Consider the following 18,893-nt stretch of genomic DNA (forward strand, 5'->3'; position numbering starts at 1 on the left):
AACGTACCCTTGAGCATCTCTACGACACAGTTCCTAGTTATTATGTTACCAGCATTGCCACTGCGCATTGCTGGATCAGGATCAAATTGCTCAGCAGTCTGCAGAATTAATGCCCAAGTGAAAACACAATCAAACTCCCTTTGTTTTCCAAGTAAAAGCAGCAAATTTCACTTTGGTTAAGAAAACAATCCCCCATTTTATTGTATTCTTGTAGCAGTTCAGGAAAGCAGGTGGTCAGCTTACAGCCTGACTGTGGCAGAGAACAGGGATCGGTTAGTTCACTTTGAAAAGGAACATTATAGGTAAGAAATTAAATGATAATATTTAATTTCTTTTAATGAACATAAAATTGACACTTTGCTTCTGCCTTTACCAGTGTAAGTATTAATTTAGTTTCCTAAAGTTAGGTCTCAAAAACCAACAGGATAACTTGGGACTAGAAATCCCTCTAGTGTTTTAGCTTGGGAATAGTGGGTATTCTTTCAGCTTGATGAGAGTGCAGTAGAAGGTACAAGGCAACAGTGCAGAAATGCTGTGTACTCTGCATACATTTGTATTACATTTCACCTATTGTCATGCTGGAGGCCCACTGTAAAATCATTTGGCAGATAAATTTACAAAGGTAATTTGCCTTCCAGTTGTATAATTTATTAATGCCAGAAATAATTTATTATATTCTTCCTTAAACCAAGTTTTTTTTTCTAGGTACCACCTTCGTAAATAAAATCTATTGTTTACCCTGAGCCTCATGTGACTTCCCAGTGGTCAGTCCCTAACCTCAAGGGGATAGTTTTGGTCACATTACTGGTCACTTACTTGGATGGATGATGGAGTGCCCCAGTCCCATCTGTACATATATTACTTTCTTTTGTCTTAGGGGCACCGTTGGAAAGATTAATTAGGTCCATCTGCAGGGAAGTATCAGCCGTAGGGGATTCAGGTAAATAAAATAAATGCCATGGGGAAAAACTGCTGAGGGGGATGTTTTGAAAATCAAACTGTTTTCCATAACACTAATAGGGAAATTACATACAGGAGGAGACTGAAAGAAAAGTAAAACTGCCTTTTAGTCTGTGTTATTTCAGCATGACCTGATAAACATCTATTGCTGCTGTGCTAGGATAAGGATCTGTGAAGAGGGTTAAAGTCCATGGGCAATACTCTCAGCTGATATAAATTGGTATCACGTTCTGATCTCAGTGGAGCTACCTTCACTTTATTACACTAGAGATCTGCTGCAGTGGTACTATTTCTGTCCTTCAGTTGCGTGACTCAAGACATGCAGTAAACTGATCCCAATTCACATTCTGTCCCCTTCTAGGTTTTTTTTCTCATATAACAACGCTATATTCTTTCAGGTCTTATACCCTACCTCTGTTTTCCTTTCCCTTCAGCTTCTTTCCATATTTTCGTCCTTATCTTTTTCTTCCCTTTCCTCCAAAAAGTTCAGCATACAAATAGATCCAATAGCATTGAGCAAACTGATATGGTCACAGTTTGTAAAATAGAAACTCAACTGTTACAAACTTTTATATCCTTATTATTTTTTATTTTATATCATTTTATATCATTCATTAGAAATGTGAGGGCATATTTTTGAGATAGAGAGGGAAAACATAAATTATTTAAAATTAAAGGGAAGAAGCATATAGAAAAGATACAAAGAAAAATGTAACTCAAAGAGCAAGGGGAGAGATGGTTATTGGTGATCAGTTCAGCTACTGTGAATACATGGAGAGCTGCTGGTGAGAGGGACAATGCCTGTCTCCAGCCTGTGTCAGCAGCAGTGGCCCCTCAGCCTCAGAGAGAGACGATTCCTTCTGTGGCTGAGCTTTGAGGTCTACTTCCAAACAGCTGGTGAGTCCACAGTATGCAGTGCTTGAGTGAAACTGCCTCTCCCTATGAATAAGGTGTGAATAGGTACATATTGCCAGGCAGAGCCAGTTTACATACCTTAGGATGTATCTGGGTTTTTGTTTTAGGAAATGTACTGTGTATGTGAATCTGTAACTCTTGGTATTTAGATAAGATTGTCATGTAAATTAAAATGTAATGTGATATCTATGTATTTAGGTTGAACAGCTCCATGTACTGCTATTGCAGTAGTGTTCCCTGTAGCTGCAGGGTATTCTGAAGGTTCTCTCCAGGTCTTCATGAAATAGGTCAATGGCCACAGTCCAATACCTAGAAAGCAATGGATATATCTTAGACTCTCACAGCTAACGTCTACTGGAAGAGTTCTTGCTTGTACCTGTGGTGCAGCAAACAAAGGAACTTCAGGGTTTCTTTAAAGAATAAATTGTCCCCCCTTAAAATCTTCTGGGGCGATTTGTTTTCTCGGGTAGTGATAGGTGGTCCCTACCTTGTTTATGCTGCACACACTTATTATCACAAGTAGCTAAGGACTTTGTCCTGCAAAGAGTGAGCCAGATCACTTCCCCTGAGCTCCATGTATACATATATTCTGCAGAATTTTGGAAGCAAGCCTGAATGATGGTATTATGTTTTCAGCTGAGCAATTGGGAACCTGAAACTGAGGGACTGAGCAGGGTTTTTCTTCACTGTTTTGTAGCAATACACAGATTGGGTTTTCAGGACCTGCAGCCTTTGCTTTGTAGACTTGAGTCTACCTGCAACAGGGAAATTATCTGTGGGTTTGGCTTTGGGTTTTGGTTGTTTGTTGGTTGTTTGTTTGCTTGTCGGTTTTGGAGGTTTTTTGAGGCAATTGGAAACCTTTAAACAAAGTACTTCAGATAGGGATTAATCCTTTTTTCCTTTGCTAGGAAGTGAAAAATGCTTCATGCTCTGTTTTCTGAGTTTGGTTTGGTTTGCTTTGCTTTTCAAAGAAACCCTGTTACTGAAAACAGATATTCCTCACTGAAGTTGTTATTTCGGGGGAAAAAAAGCACATGTCAATCAAAATGTTTCAGGTACAGAACCATGCCAGGTCTCAAGGGTATCCTTCTGAAAAGGCAAGGGAAAAATAACAGTAGGAAAAGAATGGCTATCAACAGATAAATATTTGGTTCTGCTCTATGGTTTTTACTCAGGTAAAATTCTTCCTGAGATAAGAAGTGAGGGCAAATTTCACTATATAGGAACTGGAGAATCCTGCCTAACATATAGCTAAAGTAACTCCCAGATCTGTGTATTTTCCAGGAGTGAACACATTTTATACATATCTCAAGTAACTGGCTTGTTCATTTTACAGAGTGAGTCTAACAAGTGAAGAGTGGTTGTGAATGTACCATGAAGCTGACTCAGCAAAGGTTTTCCTATAATTAAAATACATCTGTCTCTGTTCTGAGTGGGAAATCACAGACCTCTAATGTTCTGAGTATTTCCTTACACACAACAGCAGCAGAAAATCTCCATATGCCTTAACCCATCAAATTCTGTTGCCCTTAATCATGTGAATAAATCAGTAAGGAACAATAAGGAGCTTTAATCTGGCATCTTTGACCTGAAACTGAGGGATTGGTCATGGAAATGGTCTGGAAAGTCTGAGAGGCATAGAGCAGCACTCAAATCTTTAGGAAACTGGTGTTAATTTAAATATATGTGAAATAGGTTGATGTGCTTCTCCATAAAAGCCTGTAACCACCATGGGCACTGCTCTTTCTCATGCATTAGGAATATCCTCCAGTTCCACAGCTATACCCTCCAGGTGCCCAAACTACCCCAGAGCAGTAGGGATTGTGTGGCTGTGACTGAGAAACAGCACAGACATTGTCTATGTCTTTGTCCATCACCGTTCTTGAAGGGCCAGGCTTGGATCAGGGATCAGTGACAGATTCCTTACAGCAATCTCCTACCCTGGAAAGTGTAGGGACTGTAGCTACCCTTTGAGCAGTGTAGGGGAGAGGGACCTGGGGGTCCTGGTGGACAACAGGGTGACCATGAGCCGACACTGTGCCCTTGTGGCCAAGAAGGCCAATGGCATCCTGGGTTGTATTAGAAGGGGGGTGGTTAGTAGGTCAAGAGGTCCTCCTTCCCCTCTACTCTGCCCTGGTGAGACCTCATCTGGAATATTGTGTCCAGTTCTGGGCCCCTTTAAAAAGGACAGGGACCTGCTGGAGAGTCCAGCGCAGGGCAACTAGATGAAAGGGAGAGCATCTCCCTTGAGGAGAGGGAGCTGGGTCTCTATAGTTTGGAGAAGAGGAGATTAAGGGGTGACCTTATTAGTGTATATAAATATATAAAGGGGGAGTGTCACGAGGATGGAGCCAGGTGGCAAACAATGAAAGGACAAGGGGTAATGGGTACAAATTGGAACACAAGAGGTTCCACTTAAACCTGAGAAGAAACTTCTTCTCAGTGAGGGTGACGGAACACTGGAACAGGCTGCCCAGGGAGGTTGTGGAATCTCCTTCTTTGGAGACATTCAACCCGCCTGGACACGTTCCTGTGTAACCTTATCTAGGTGTTCCTGCTCCGGCAGGGGGATTGGACTAGATGATCTTTTGAGGTCCCTTCCAATCTCTAACCTACTGTGATACTGTGATACTGTGTAAAGGGCTCCAGGTCTTCCAGGTTAGCAACACTGGAGCAGACCTGCCAAACTGGGAGGCTTGTGTGCCTGGGGAGCTCAGGCCTAGTGTGGCATGTAGGACTCTGCATTGGCCCTCCTGTGGAGGGGATCAACCCAGCATGAGCCCAGAAGGCTGTTCTTGTTTGAATTGCCCTTTCCCTTCCCTGCCTGCCTCTGGGGTCTTTCATCAAGTCCTCAATGTCCACCCCAGATGAGGGACAAGTGACTCTCAGGCTCTCTTTCCTGGGGAACTCCAGGAGGCAGCTGGCAGGCTGTGAGGACTGGAAGGAAGGAAGGAAGAAAGAAAGGGTGGATGGATGGACAGACAGACAGATGGATAGACGAAGATGGATGGATGGATGGATGGATGGATGGATGGATGGATGGATGGATGGACGGATGAATGGATGGATGATTGGACGGATGGACAGATGGACGGACAGCGGGCGTGAGGGGGCCGGCGATGCCGCTGGCCCCGAGGGAAGAGGTGGGGACCGGGTGGGTGTGACCCGATCTCCCCGCCGCCGCCGCGGTCCGCCCCGCTCACAAGGTGCCCGAGCGGCAGAGCGAGCAGCAGCAGCAGCAGCAGCAGCAGAGCCGCCTCCCCGCCGCCCGCAGCGCCCGCCCCGCCATGCCCAACTTCGCCGGCACTTGGAAGATGAGGAGCAGCGAGAATTTCGACGAGCTCCTCAAGGCGCTGGGTGAGGCGCTGGAGCCCGGCGCTGGGCAGCGGGAGGGGAACACGGGGAGGGGGCTGCAGCCGGGGCCGCGCTCCGGTGCCCGCTGCCTGCGAGGCCGGGCACCCGGGAGAGCTCCGTGAGCCCACGGCATGTGGGAGAGCGCGGCCAGCGCTGCCCGCGGAGGTCGGAGCCTCACCGGCGAGCTCCGGCGGTGCTGCCCCGGGGATCCTGCCGTGGGGACCCTTGCAGACCCCGCGTTTGCAGCCTGCGCAGCTCCCCGCAGGGGAGGGAGCTTTGTCGTGGGGCTACGCGCGGTGCCTCTGCGTGGTGCTGGGCGAGCTCAGCGCAGGTCACGGCTGGCGGCTTCAAGCTCTGCTTCCTCCCCGCTTCGCCCAGGTGTCAATGCCATGCTCAGGAAGGTGGCGGTGGCTGCCGCCTCCAAACCCCACGTGGAGATCCGCCAGGATGGGGACCAGTTCTACATCAAAACTTCCACCACTGTCCGCACCACCGAGATCAACTTCAAAATCGGGGAGAGCTTTGAGGAGGAGACGGTGGATGGACGAAAGTGCAGGGTAGGAGGAGAGCTGGGGGGTCTGTGCGTATGTGTGTGACCAAGTTCTTTTTAGACAGGACAAACACTTCTGCTGCCTGCGTCCCCGGCCAGTGGCATTGCTCTGCAGCACCCTCTTTACAGAAACACTCTTTGGGGGTTCTTACTGGTCAAAGCTCCTCTTGCCTCTTGTCCAACATTTTCCCTCTTGCAGGTTAAAACTGAAACGTGAAGGCAGCAGGGTACGGCAGGTCCAAAAGGCAGAGTTTGAGTACTTGCTTCTCCTTGGCTATCAGGGTTTTGTCCAGCTCTTTTTTCTTCTCTTTCCCCTGGAGACCTCAGTTGCAGCTAAAGCTCTCCCCAGCCTCTGTCCCTGACAGGAGCATGGGGAGTGGTGGAGAAAGAGAGACCTCAAGGGTCAGGATTTAGTGCACAAACCTGGCATAACTTTTGTCCCAAACTGAATCAGCAGAGCTCACAAGCAGGACTGCAGACTGTTACTAGTCTGGGGCTGAAATTCTCTTTCCCTTTCCAAAACTTACATGTCTGCAATTTGCTATCAGGTAAGTCTCTAAGTGTAAGACTTTCAGCTAGTGTTATACCAGGAGAAACACCATATAGATACTGTTTCCATCTCCTCACACAGAAGTGTATTAGAAGGTGTTCACTGAAGGGTTTTGGGCTTAATTCTCTGAGCCCCTGCTCTTTTTTGTAACCACTTCTATGGTTGTGGAGGTGACTTCAACTTGGAAGCATCCAACATCAGCTTCACACTAGTCTCAATACACACGACCTGGAGTACTGGAGAGCTAGGCTGTGATCATAGTTGTCTTGTGAAAAAAGTTATCCCACGCTCATGGGCTAGTTTTCTTTTCCTCAGGCACTTTACTCTCACCCTTACAACAAAAGTACATAAAAGAAGTATGAATAAAGAGTATTGGAATGTACTCCCAAAGGAGAATACAGTTTTAAAGGTACCCTGTGATGGTTAAATATTCTACTTTCCAAAATACGATCTCTGCTAATTCTTGGGCCAGATTCTGAGACCATTTGCACTACTAAAAATGCAGAACTTAGTGTCTGGGGCGCAGTAGGGTGCCAGTGAACGTTTAGAACATCCACTTGGTCTCTATGATGAGTTCTTGCGTGTTTAACAGTTTGTTCAGGAAATGTTGCTGGCTTCATTAATTTATCTGGTTCGGCAAAAGCAGTATTTTAGTGTCTCCATGAATAACGCATATACAATAAATGTGACCCACTTTCTAGAGAAGGATTTATTGCTGCAGATGGAAAAACAATAATTACAGCTGCAAGCTATGAAAGTTGGAAAAATCTGAAAGAAATGTGTTTTGTGAAGTAGTAAATTTTTTCCATGTGTTGTGAAATTATTTATAGTCCACTATGAGGAATAAGTTGTAGTGCTGTGTGTATCTCACCAAGATGGGCCCACAGAGCAGAAACTGACAGATCATAAAATCATAGTTCAGAATGTAATTTGCAATATCTGGCAAAACTGCTGACGGGTGATAGATTTTGACACACTTTATGGGGTGGAGGGTTTTGTTCTGCCAACTAACTTGATCCATTGTTCATACAGACAAAGAGCAAGCGGGATGGAGTTGTACCGCACAAGGCTCCTGTAGCTGCCACTTGAGGTGGCCTCTTGGCTTAAAAAGCTATTGTTTTGCTAATATATTTATAAAGTAAACAGCTAGTTTTAAATCAAAGTAAAGTTTATTTCCCTTGGAAAGTGTTAACTTGAATTTATGCATGCATATGCACACACGCACATGTATATGTATGTGTATGTATATGATCACAGAATGATGAATGTCTCCCATGTGCCATTTATAAAGTGATTGCTTGCACATTCATGACGGGGCATCCTTCTGCACAGCTGTTCCATTGCACTGTAGAATAATAGTTCAGTGCTAGAATGAAAGCAACAGTCAGGGCTTGCCTGTTTGTGAAACCCAAACAAAATCCTGTATTTTCTTTTCTTTTGTTGGCTTGTTTTGGGGTTCTTTATTTATTTTTTTAGTGGTTTCATAGTTGTTACTGAAATGCTTTGAAAAATTATCAAGGATATTTCAGTCTCCAGACCTACAACCTTAAAAAAAGTAATGTCCCAAACACTAGAATTCTAACCAAGTTTCTTTAATTTAGTTGTGATTTATTCTAGTTGGTCAGCAGACTCAGTGGTTAACACACAGTTACCTTGGCACAGAGCCGTGCAGCATGAATGGGTGTAAGTGACAAATGCTGCATCATTTATGACTACAACATGATACATGTGATTGTTTATGCTTTTATGCTAAGGGGACTCTGTAGTGATAAATACTATGTCAGATCAAACCACATGTGTACAAAGATGCTCGGGAATGTAGACACTACATTATCACATGTTTCTAAATGATGCTTTTCAACATCAAGCATTTTATGAAAACTGGCTTTTTAATTTGGAAACATGCAGATTTGCACTGAAAAGAGACATTTATGATTACTTTGTTACTAATATAGACCTATTTCCAAAATGCCCCCTCACACCTTAATTTTGATATCGCCACTTTTCCACTGATCGCTTTTGCCCTTTGCTGTTACCTATGTGTTGCTCCTTTACTGCCCCAATTATTCTCAGTACTGCTCATTGTTGTCTCTCTGCCTCACGCTGCTGGGGAATATAATTAATGTTATTCCTAATGGTTTTCTTGCCTGCAGAGTTTGGCCACTTGGGAGAATGAAAACAAGATCTATTGCAAACAAACTCTTATTGAGGGAGATGGCCCCAAAACGTACTGGACTCGAGAATTAGCTAATGATGAGCTGATTTTGGTAAGACCCTTGAACCCATCCAACACATGCACCATATTAACAGCTTTTTGTTACCACGTAGTGTGACTTCCTATTTTTCCTTACTTAAATCCATCTGCAAAATTACCATTTTCATCTTCCTCTACATCACTTTTGTACATCACTTTTTTTCCTTTCTTTTTAAATGTTTCTCTTAAGAACAAATGAAGATATATGCAGCTTCTCACTCATATTTTACTGCTATGGCTTTTGCCATGCTTTCACTGGTTGAATAATCGCAAGTGGGCCACTTGTGCTCTGCAGATACACAACACCATCAAAGGATTCTCTTGATTTATTGCAGATTTTCTGTGGTGAAAGTGAGATCAAGGCATTTGATCTCATTTCTGGAGAACCATCTCTTTTAGGCATATGTTGCTTCTTACTCACAGTCACAGGTGTATATCAGGAAAGATGTGGCATGTTGTTAGCATGCTCAAATTTCATTCTGTTTATGAAGAACATATAATTTCTCCCTAATCTCTGCCACCTTCACCAGCTCTTTGATCACCTCTGAATCCAGTTCAGAATTGCCTGTAAGAGTTTCTTAAAATATACTGATTTGCACATTTGCTGTCAGCCAACTTCCTCTCACTCCTGTGTGACCTTCCATAGGGCAGCAGGGTTACTGTAGGCATGCTTGAGCAGCACCTCTGCAACTGCCTCCCCACTTTAGCCATGAATCATGTGCACTTTATTTATTTATATCATTCTTATTGCTCTAAGAGTTGAGTTCTCTTCCCTGAATCTTTCCTCAGCCATCACTCTTCATTAATGAAACAGTATCCAGGAGTGGATAAAAACAGAGTTTCTCTGAGTTACAAGTAGCACAGTTCAGCTTGAGTTCAGAATCACTTTATTGCACATGTTCTTACGAGTGAATTCTGGATAAATGGTCGATTAGACTGTTACGCCTCATCAGTTTGGGCATGGAAGAGAGGCTGCTGGAGTGATGGGTAAGAAAACATCAAAGCAGGGAGGGTTTGTATCACAGTTACTAAACCTTTGCACTTTAAAAGACAGTCTCCCCAGTGTTTCTCTAAAGCAGTCAGAGCTCTGTTTTTAAGATTGCATCTGAAACAAACCCAGACCCAAACCTAACCAAGTATAAACACAAAGCTTTTAAGGTGTTCATATTATTCCAGACATCTTGGAACAGTTTACCCGCCCCTCATGAGGAGGTGTATGCTGTTAGTGAAATCACACTGGTTTCCACTGAACGAACACTCCAGTTCTGGATAATTTCTTTTGAGTCAACCACTGGAATTCTTTATATTATCCAAAAGCTTTAGGAAGCCAGGTTCTTTGATCTCTGCTTCAGATCTTTATATATAATGCAGTAGACAAAATATAGTATCAACTTTTATTTTTCCAGCTTTCTAACAATGTTTCTGCAGTTTACTGTTTAAGCAACAAACTAGGGGGGCTTCTGTTCAGCAAAGTGAACTGCTCCAAACAAAGCAAGGAAGCCAGTCAGAATACAATTGCCTCCTGCAATCAGCAATATGAACTTATGCTGTTGGGGAAGAAGAAAGAGGTTGGTTAAGAAACCAGAGTGATTTAAAGATCTAGAAAGCCATCTCACCTGTTTTCTTGTAAAGTACAGTCTGTTGAGCTTTTCTGAAGTAATTATTTTCCAAATTAGATATAAATTAGGAAAAACATCCTTCTTGTTGAAATATTTCTATTTGTAGGAACTCAGTCACAACTTCTGCTAAGTTGTTTTACTGGTTAATTTCCTTGCCATTAAAATATACACATTATTTATAATCTGTAAATGTCTAGATTCAACTTCCAGTCATTACATGTTGTATATAGAAGAACCTAAATTATATGACAAAAGTTTGTTATTGCAAATACTTCTCTTAACAGCACTGATCAGGCCACCTTGGAAGAATGTTTTTTGCTTTAAAAACCATTGGAAGACCTTGAGCCCTTCAATATAAAGGGCTTTTATAACCCCCTCCAGTTTACGAGTTTCCTTTCTAAACTCTGAACACCAGCACCACACATACTGGTTGGCTGGTAATCCTCTAGCACCTCATGGAATGGTGACTTCATCTCCCTACTCTTATCTAAAATTATTCTGATTTATATGCAAAGACTGTATTAACTCTTTTTCGAGAACTCTCACTCAGCTGATTGTGATCCCGAGTAATGTTCCTGGTTTCTGACTCCCCTTCCCCTCTTTGCCAAGTTGGGACTATGTTCACTGGTTGCATTATGAAAACACAGTGGTTGCTTCCAAGTGATCCAGATCATTCTGTGTGTCTTTTACTATTCAATATAATATGCAGTTCCATTCTTCTACCTCTTTATTTTGAGCATAATGGCTTCTTTTGCTTTATCAAATATTAAGTTATTGGTCATCAGGACAAAGATTTTTAACCCCTGATGGCATTTGACCATTATTTGGGCCTTAAAAGCTAAACTACCTGTAGGGATTGGCTGAGGTATGTTCCTCAACTCTTAACAGGGAACAAAGTAGGAATAGGAGCTCTTAGTGAGGACACCCTTTTGATCTCTTGCCTCTCAACTGTGTTTGGGTTTTTCATCACTACGCTGAAGAAAGTTTCAACATAAACTATTTAAGCTTGGAAATTTTCCTTGGATCTGAGTCTGCAAAACCCTACTTACATCTTCAGAACTGAGATCACAGTGAGGAGAAGAGATCTTTCTTTGTCTTCCTTTTTTAATTCATCCATCCTCCCAGCTCTGTTAGGGTTCTTCAGGACCTGAAATTCATTCTCGTTCAGGTTTGCTGCCCATATCACTTCAACTGCTTAGCAATTCCTATCTTCACATTTCTAAAACCTTCCTGCTTACCTAAGAAGTATTTTCTGTTCCTTTACTCTTCTGATGTGCTTTGGTAAGCTTCCCTGATTTCCATTCTAGCAGGGCACCTTAATGTAAGCAGAGGAAACCATATTCTTGTGAACTTCTAGATGTCTGCAGCTAGGAAGCTGTTGGCATGGGGCAGAGCCTGGGATGTAGCAGGTTAGGAACTCTGTAAGGCTGATGCTTATTCTCACAGTCCCTGCTGCTGTTTCTCTAGCCAAAGGAATCTTTAAACAAGTCTTGGGTCTCCTTCTTAGCTATTTGCAGAAGAAATCAAGAAAACACATACCCCATCTGGAAAAAGTTGCAAGAAGGAATCTGAAATGTGTTAGACTGAGGCAGGAATTAGAAAAAGGCTTGGGGCAACAGGCAGGGGGTAAGGAATGAGTGTTACTCTGCTAATACTGGCTGCATAAATGTTGGAGCTTTGCCACATCATTTTGATCTAATATGCTGCATTGCTTAGGGGCTCCATTTGATTATGACATTTTCCTAGTGGGGGGATACATTTTTCTCCCAACACAGCATGTTAAATAAAATGCATTGACTATCACATATAATAAATGAATAAATAAAAAATCAGTGTTGAATTGTCATGACTACCACAGAGCTAAAATAGAAACCATATTACTGTATAATTATCCATCTTCCTTGCATCCTGGCAGAATTCCTTATGTTCTTCAAATACACTCTGTTGGAGCAGTATGATGGTCTTCCCTGTCACTTCATGTCCTCTGGTACACAGATGCTAGGAACAAACTATTTAGTTAGCAAAGTTTTTCTTTACCTTTAGGTACCAGTTAAGTTTGGGTTTAGTTATGCTTTATAGAAAAGGTACTGTGAATGTGTTAGAACACTGCAACTCCTCTCATCAGTGCTGGTTATTCTGATCTCTGATGCATTTGCTGGGATTTCAGTGCTGCATTCTTAGAAGTACTGGACAATGTAGATAAAAAAATTACAAGGAATATGCAAGCAAGGAAGGGTGGAAAGGATAGATCCCCACCAAAGTCCACATCTGCTTGTCTTGACTATCTTTAAATTGTGTTGTACTTCAAGGCTATAATACATACAGAGAGTCAGGATATCTATTTTTACAACTCCACATTCATAAACTCTACTTGGATTAGCATTTGATCAGAATGTAACACAAAAATATGTAATACCTTTTCTTGTCTGAAACTTAAGACCTGGGAATAAGTCTGTTCTTAATAGGCTTTTTCTTCCCTTTTATATGGTTTTTGCTGTTGCTGTGTGTTTTTGTCAGGGACATTAATGAACTATCAATCACTTGTGTAAGTCAGAAGAACAAAAGGTCTGCTCTTTACAAAGTTAAAGGATGTTGCTTCCAAATGTTAGCTATTCAAATGAGAAACAGTTCTATTCAAACTTTATCTGCATTGCTGCTTTCATGGCTGCTCATGCTCTATAGATTTTACTTTAATCTGTAACACACAAACATTTTAAAGTGGGTAATTACTGAAGTGAGGCTTTAAAAACAGCCTCAGACCACATTTTGCACAGTTCACATATCACACAGGGGTTCTCTGAATCAATTATAGCAAGGGTCAAAGATCAGAACATTAGGGGGGTTCAAGCATGGTTTCTATTCTTCACTCCCTCCCCAGAAAAATAATGCTGTAGTTGATTAAAACTGGTGAACTGTGGAGCTTAGATGAGTGAGTGAACATCTTTTAAATGATATTGTTGGCTTCAGAAATTAAACATAGTAGGTGAGAAGGGTCAATGTGAATTTGGAAAGACACTTTGCAGCCGAGTGCTGATATTTGCGATGTGCCTAAGCCTTGTACTGAACAGTGTTAACTACCTAAGTGTTTAACTTTTCTATAGTTTTGGAGAGTGATCTTAAATAAAATCAGTTATCAAAAGGAGGGTCCACTCATAATGAGGTCATTATGAGGGGGGGTTTGTTGCTGAACCTTGTTAAAGCAGCCTTGATTAAATTTTGGAAGCCTGTAATAATGCACATATATGTGTTGCATGGACCTAATGCTTTAATTTACTGTTTTCCATGAGCAGATTTACAAGGGGGCTTAGGGATCTGCAGCCCCTGCTCACTGGTACAGCCTGATCTGAGTCACATCCCAAGCATATAAGCAGAAAAAGAAGGCAAAGCCAGTTGCATCTTGGATGCATCTGATCCTGCATGCAGCTTAAATGTTTGCTGTGTACTGGCTTTACTACAGGAGATACCATTGTCTCATGTACTTACCTCAGTCATTAATTTGCTGCATGACTCTGAGGACCTGAACTTGTCCATGGACAAAGCCTTTTCTGAGCATTTAAGTAATAGCTTCTCTTCTCTATTTGTCTGCTGATGTATTCTATCTTCCTTTTGCAAGTTGCCCCTGCAGGTTGGTCAGTCAGGAGCAGATAACAAGATTCTTGCATACACTGACAGAAGTGATCCTTTGCAGGTGATTAGTTCCATGACACTCTTTGTAATTATACTGTGTGCTCCAGTTACCACAAAGGCTCCTCATCAAGTGTTTATAAAGAAGGCCTTCAAGAAGCAGATTTACTCGTACAGTAATATATTACTGCCCTGTAATTCTCCCTTAATCTCTACTGATGTCAGTGGTCATCAGGTTTTGAGTGGATGGAGTGAGGTCGATGTATTGGATTATCCTCCTCTGCAGGGCTTTGTTTGCAGGGTGCTTTTGAACGCTAAGCTACAGATTATGACAAGCCAAGTGAAAACAACAATTCTGTAATTTGCAGTCATTGCACATATAAAATCCTATTTTAGATTTAGATAGAAGCCTTGTAGCATTTTGCAACGTAAGTGAGACCTTTGCAAACCAACGAGAAGGTGGTGATCAAAAATGCTTCATATTCTCATTAGACTTTAACTGCAGTTTGGCAGTGCTGCACTCTTTTTTGAGTTGCTTCGGTGAAAATTCACAACCACATAGCCAGGATTGCTCACTCTTTCTTTTTTATTAGGAAGTTCTACTCCTTTGGGTCATGGAAATCTTTTAAAGTTTGCTTGTTCTGATATGAACTATCACTTCTTTCCAACCTATAATTAGAACCATAGACACTTAATGTCTACTTAAAGACACTGCTTCATCTTACCGCTGAATACGAGGATTTAAGTGCGAAGGATAGAGGAGTAGCAACCTTTTGATTTGGATCTTCTACTTCAGCTTGGTCCCAGCTGTATATTATGCACTTCTGTGAGTAACCACAAGAAAAGGAACGCAGCAAGTTTGAACACATTCCTCTTTGCTTTGTTTAGGAACATTTAGTGGAGTTTTGTCAACAATGCTAGTAAATTGCAATAAGATAGGGAAACACCTTTTACATAGGTCCACATTTAAACCATGTACAAAGCCATTTATTTATGTGCTTCAGTATGGAATGAGGTTGCTAATTATCTGAATGGGTATAAGGTACAAAATCTTAAGCACTAAAATGTGCAGCTTATTCCTGAAACAGGTCAGAGGCCACATAACCAAAGCTGGGTCTTCAAGGAAAGGATGCTTGGCTGTTTGAGAAGTGCCCAGTGGCTACATGGTACTCCACAGTAATTATAATTGGGCTTTGCATGAACTTTTATCTCTTTACATTCTAGATTTAAGCATATGATTGTGTGAAATCATAGTAGTTGCCCAGACTGTGAGGCTGTTAGTGTTGGGGAGAATGACAATTCTTGTGTATAGCAACTGATTAAGACTAGTACAGTTTTGGGGTTCCCCAGGTATGCACATGTTTTCCACAGTTAGTTTTTATCCTGGCAGAGCAATTTGAATGCAGTCTTTTGCCTGAGATTTTCAAAGATCCAGAAGTCCAGCTGGAGCTGGATGTTGGGAGTACAAAGCGAACAGCCATTGTACTTTGTCGCTGTGACTCCATGAGTGCACAACAGTCAGTCTGTGTGTACATAAGTGCCTGTACATACTTGCCGCCTCTGCAGTGCTCTGTGTGTATCCATGCTACTGAGCTCTGCTCTCCCAGAAAGTTACTGTTTCTCTTTTCTTCCTCCACAAATTCTTACCTTTATTTTCACACTCCCTCCTGTGGGTCTTGCAAGGAAGCTGCCAGTCAGGCTCCATGGATATCTTAGGAGCAAGCTCTGCCCAGGAGTGTAGTCTCAGAACTGGATACTCAGGATGGCACCCTAGACAGGCTTGCAGTATGGATCACATCTATTGCAGTCTACTCTTCCCTCCACTGTTCCCTCTCAATACAGCTGCTGACCTGTTGTGAGAATAACTGCTGTTGCACAGGTTTAGGGGGAAGGAGTTTATTTCTTCATTTCCCAAAAGAATAGATACAAATTTACTAGGGAGGTTCCAGGAGTTTTGGCAAAGTGCTGCTGCAGCCTTTCTCGTTAGAACTGGCTGATGTGGCACCCACTCGCACCACAAGACGTGGCTGCAAAGCTGTGCAGCTCCAGCTGTCAGCCTGGGGCTCGGCCAGCTCTTGAGGAACAGAGCACAAAACCTGGTTTACTATTACTTATGTTGAAACAGCAGCAGGGGACCCAAACTTCACTGTGCTGAACAGCACCTGAATGTACTGTACAAAGACAGACAATCACCATCACAGTGACCTTCCAGTCTCCACAGACAACCTCAAGCCCTGGCTTCTCTTGACTGACTTGCTTTCTCTGGCAAAGCTTGTGCTGAAATCATTTCACCTTTGTGTTTCATTTGGGAAAGGTTGAAGGAAGCCATAGTAAAGGTATTGGCAGATGGAGCTGCGGGCAACAGAGACCTATCTGCATCCTTTCATGTTAATTTTCAGACATTTTCATGTATAAGCTAAAAATGTACATACTGATAGATGTGATGTGCTATTTATAGGCATTAAATCTCAAAAATACTAGCAGACTTTTCTTCTCAATAAAACCAGAGTCAGTTTTAAAGCCAAGTCCTTTCAAAGAGGTGTTGGCCAAACCAGGTGTAGAAAGCATTAAAACAAATAAAGTCCAGCTGAATTTTCATAGCACACTGGGCTAGGTCTTAATTATATTTTTCAGTGAGACCTTGGCAGTTATTACAGCCAAACATCCCACCTCACAACTTCTCAGTGCTGAGCCCAGAGCTGTCTGTCAGTGTAGCTAAGCAGGAAGGACTTTGCAGTCAGTATTTCCTTACTCTTGCACCCATTATTTCCCTCATGTTAACTGTGTTTTTTTAGATTTTAGCCTGCCAGACCTGAAATTACTTACAAACACTTTGGGGTTCAGGTGGCTTTCTCAGACAGCTGCCACAATCACTATCTTGCCTGAATGTCCTGTTAATCTGTACTTCAATATTGCTGTGGTAGAACTGCCTTTTAAATGCAAAACTAGAGAGTGATTTAAAACCCACAGGCTTTCAGATGCATGTCTGAAACTGCTTCAGTCAATGGTATAGCATCATATAACACCAACTCTCAGTATCTGGAAAACAGAAGTACTCTGACGTACTGAATCTGGTGTAAGAAACAGGATGATAATGAGACATAGTCTGCAGTAAGTCAGTGACTTTCAGATATGTGGTGATCAAATGTTTGTGAGATCTCCTAGATGTTTAGTCATGTGAAATGAGCTTAACTTGATCTCCACTAGATTTCTCTCCATTATATGACCTTATTTCAGACCTTCATCATAGTTAACAAATTCACTGGTTAAGGTTAGAGCATCCTGTGACTGACACTGCCCACATTCTGGCTTGGGAGAGAGGGTTTTGCTATCCTAACCGAGTGTGTCAACATCTTGCAGTAGCGTGATGTGAACAGGTTATAGGTGTACATTCTTCTGCTCTTCAGCATTGCTCCACTGACTTCATTTGAACTACTCTGATTTATACCTGCAAAAATCAAAGAATACCTTTTGAGCATTCCACCCTCAGCATTTCCAGTTCAAAGTACTGCAACTGCTCCTAAATGTAACAATGGTACATTCCAAATTCTCTTTCTTTTCTCATGTTTATTTATAAATGCATGCCAAGAAACTATAGTAAAAGGGAATTTCTGTCTCATTTATCATTCTGACAAAATTCATCGTGCCTTGGGAAAAAAAGGTCACTTACATTGCATTCCTCTTCCAAAATGATTCATTTCTTTACTCTCGTCTGTCAAAAGACATAAGAAAATGTATTTCTGCTGTTGAACTAACTACTGTTGTTAAAATCACATTCCCAAATTCTGTTAAATGTTTGCGGGTTCCATCTCTTCTGATTGTTTTATATTTCTTTTCCAGACCTTTGGTGCTGATGATGTTGTGTGCACACGAATTTATGTAAGAGAGTAAACCCATCAATTTACTTGTCGTCTGGGATGAAGTGAAGAACTGTGAAAATCCCCAGTATAATGAGTATCTGTGTGTGCTGTTACTAACGCAGTGTTGTATGTGACCGTGTGTGTTATATCTGAACCCATATCCTCTGTTATGTGTATTTTGCTTTTATTTTTCATCGCAGACACTATTCCTTCCCACTTTCATGCCATCATTTTTTGTGTCTGCTTTGTATTTTGTAGTTCTCAGTTGATACAGTTTCATCAATTATTAAACTTATTGGGCTTAACTCACAGGTGTCTTGGGGTGTTTTTAACAGAGAATCCAGCAGTGCTTTGGTTATGACTGAAACACATTTTACCCTCTGTTGAAAGCAGTGTGGGGTTTCACTGCTGCTGGCTAGCACTATGCCATCAGGGAACACCTCCTAGGGCAACACAAAGCACAGGAGAGAAGTGAATTGCAAGGCCTTTGGCGGAGCTGCTGGCTGCTCTTTCAACCCCAGAGCTCTGCTTCTTTCCTTCTTTCTGTCCTTGTTGTTGAGGAACAATTACTGTATCCTGTGGTTGCTGGGACTGTGATTCAGCAGAACCAGACAAGGAGAGATATTTACCCTCTTTCCTGCTGTCTCTGAAGAATGCTCAGACTTCCCCTGTTGAGACACTCATTATCCGAGTAGGAGACCCAGCTGCATCTACAGGACAAAAAACATTGTGATCACGACTAATACTTACTGTCATCACACCCAAGCACCTCAGGCCTGATCAGAGAGCCAGCAGAATCTGACAGAATTTACTTGTTTGGGCCATAAAAAGATAAAGCTGATGAAAGCTGCTTTTCTCTTACTTCCTCACCTGAGAGAGAAAGCTTCTGATGGCTTCATTCCCCTTAAGGGTTACAGCTCTCACTTCTGATGACTCAATATGAACAACTAAATATTTCACAAACCAGGGCCATAGTTCAAGAATCAAAGAAACACCACATTAAATGTATATATTCTGGCTCAGAATTCTGGCCACAGCACTATCAACTATTAGATTCAAGCTGAGCAAAAATTCCTATAATGAGCCAGAGACTCTTCCCTTCTTCAGCCTTGGACATATCTGGAGATGGAGATTAGGAGCACTACTTATTTCAGTGCAATATCCAAGCTTATCTGACCAACTTTCTGCTTTGCAGTGATAATTTCTC

General features: G+C 42.0%; 1 protein-coding gene across 1 annotated transcript; it reads left to right on the top strand.

Annotated features, from left to right (window-relative positions):
* The first annotated feature begins 5,063 nt into the window (after positions 1-5,063).
* Positions 5,064-17,995, top strand: CRABP1 (cellular retinoic acid binding protein 1). The gene is made up of 4 exons (XM_061347621.1): positions 5,064-5,232; positions 5,608-5,786; positions 8,483-8,596; positions 17,667-17,995. Exons 1-4 carry the CDS (start codon positions 5,163-5,165, stop codon positions 17,715-17,717), a joined length of 414 nt encoding a protein of 137 aa, XP_061203605.1. The 5' UTR covers positions 5,064-5,162; the 3' UTR covers positions 17,718-17,995.
* The last annotated feature ends 898 nt before the right edge of the window (positions 17,996-18,893 follow it).

The sequence above is a fragment of the Neopsephotus bourkii genome, unplaced genomic scaffold (assembly GCF_033783945.1).
Source record: "Neopsephotus bourkii isolate Nb327-2 ecotype Australia unplaced genomic scaffold, CSIRO-AGI_Nbou_v1 NB_318, whole genome shotgun sequence".
NCBI lineage: Eukaryota > Metazoa > Chordata > Aves > Psittaciformes > Psittacidae > Neopsephotus > Neopsephotus bourkii.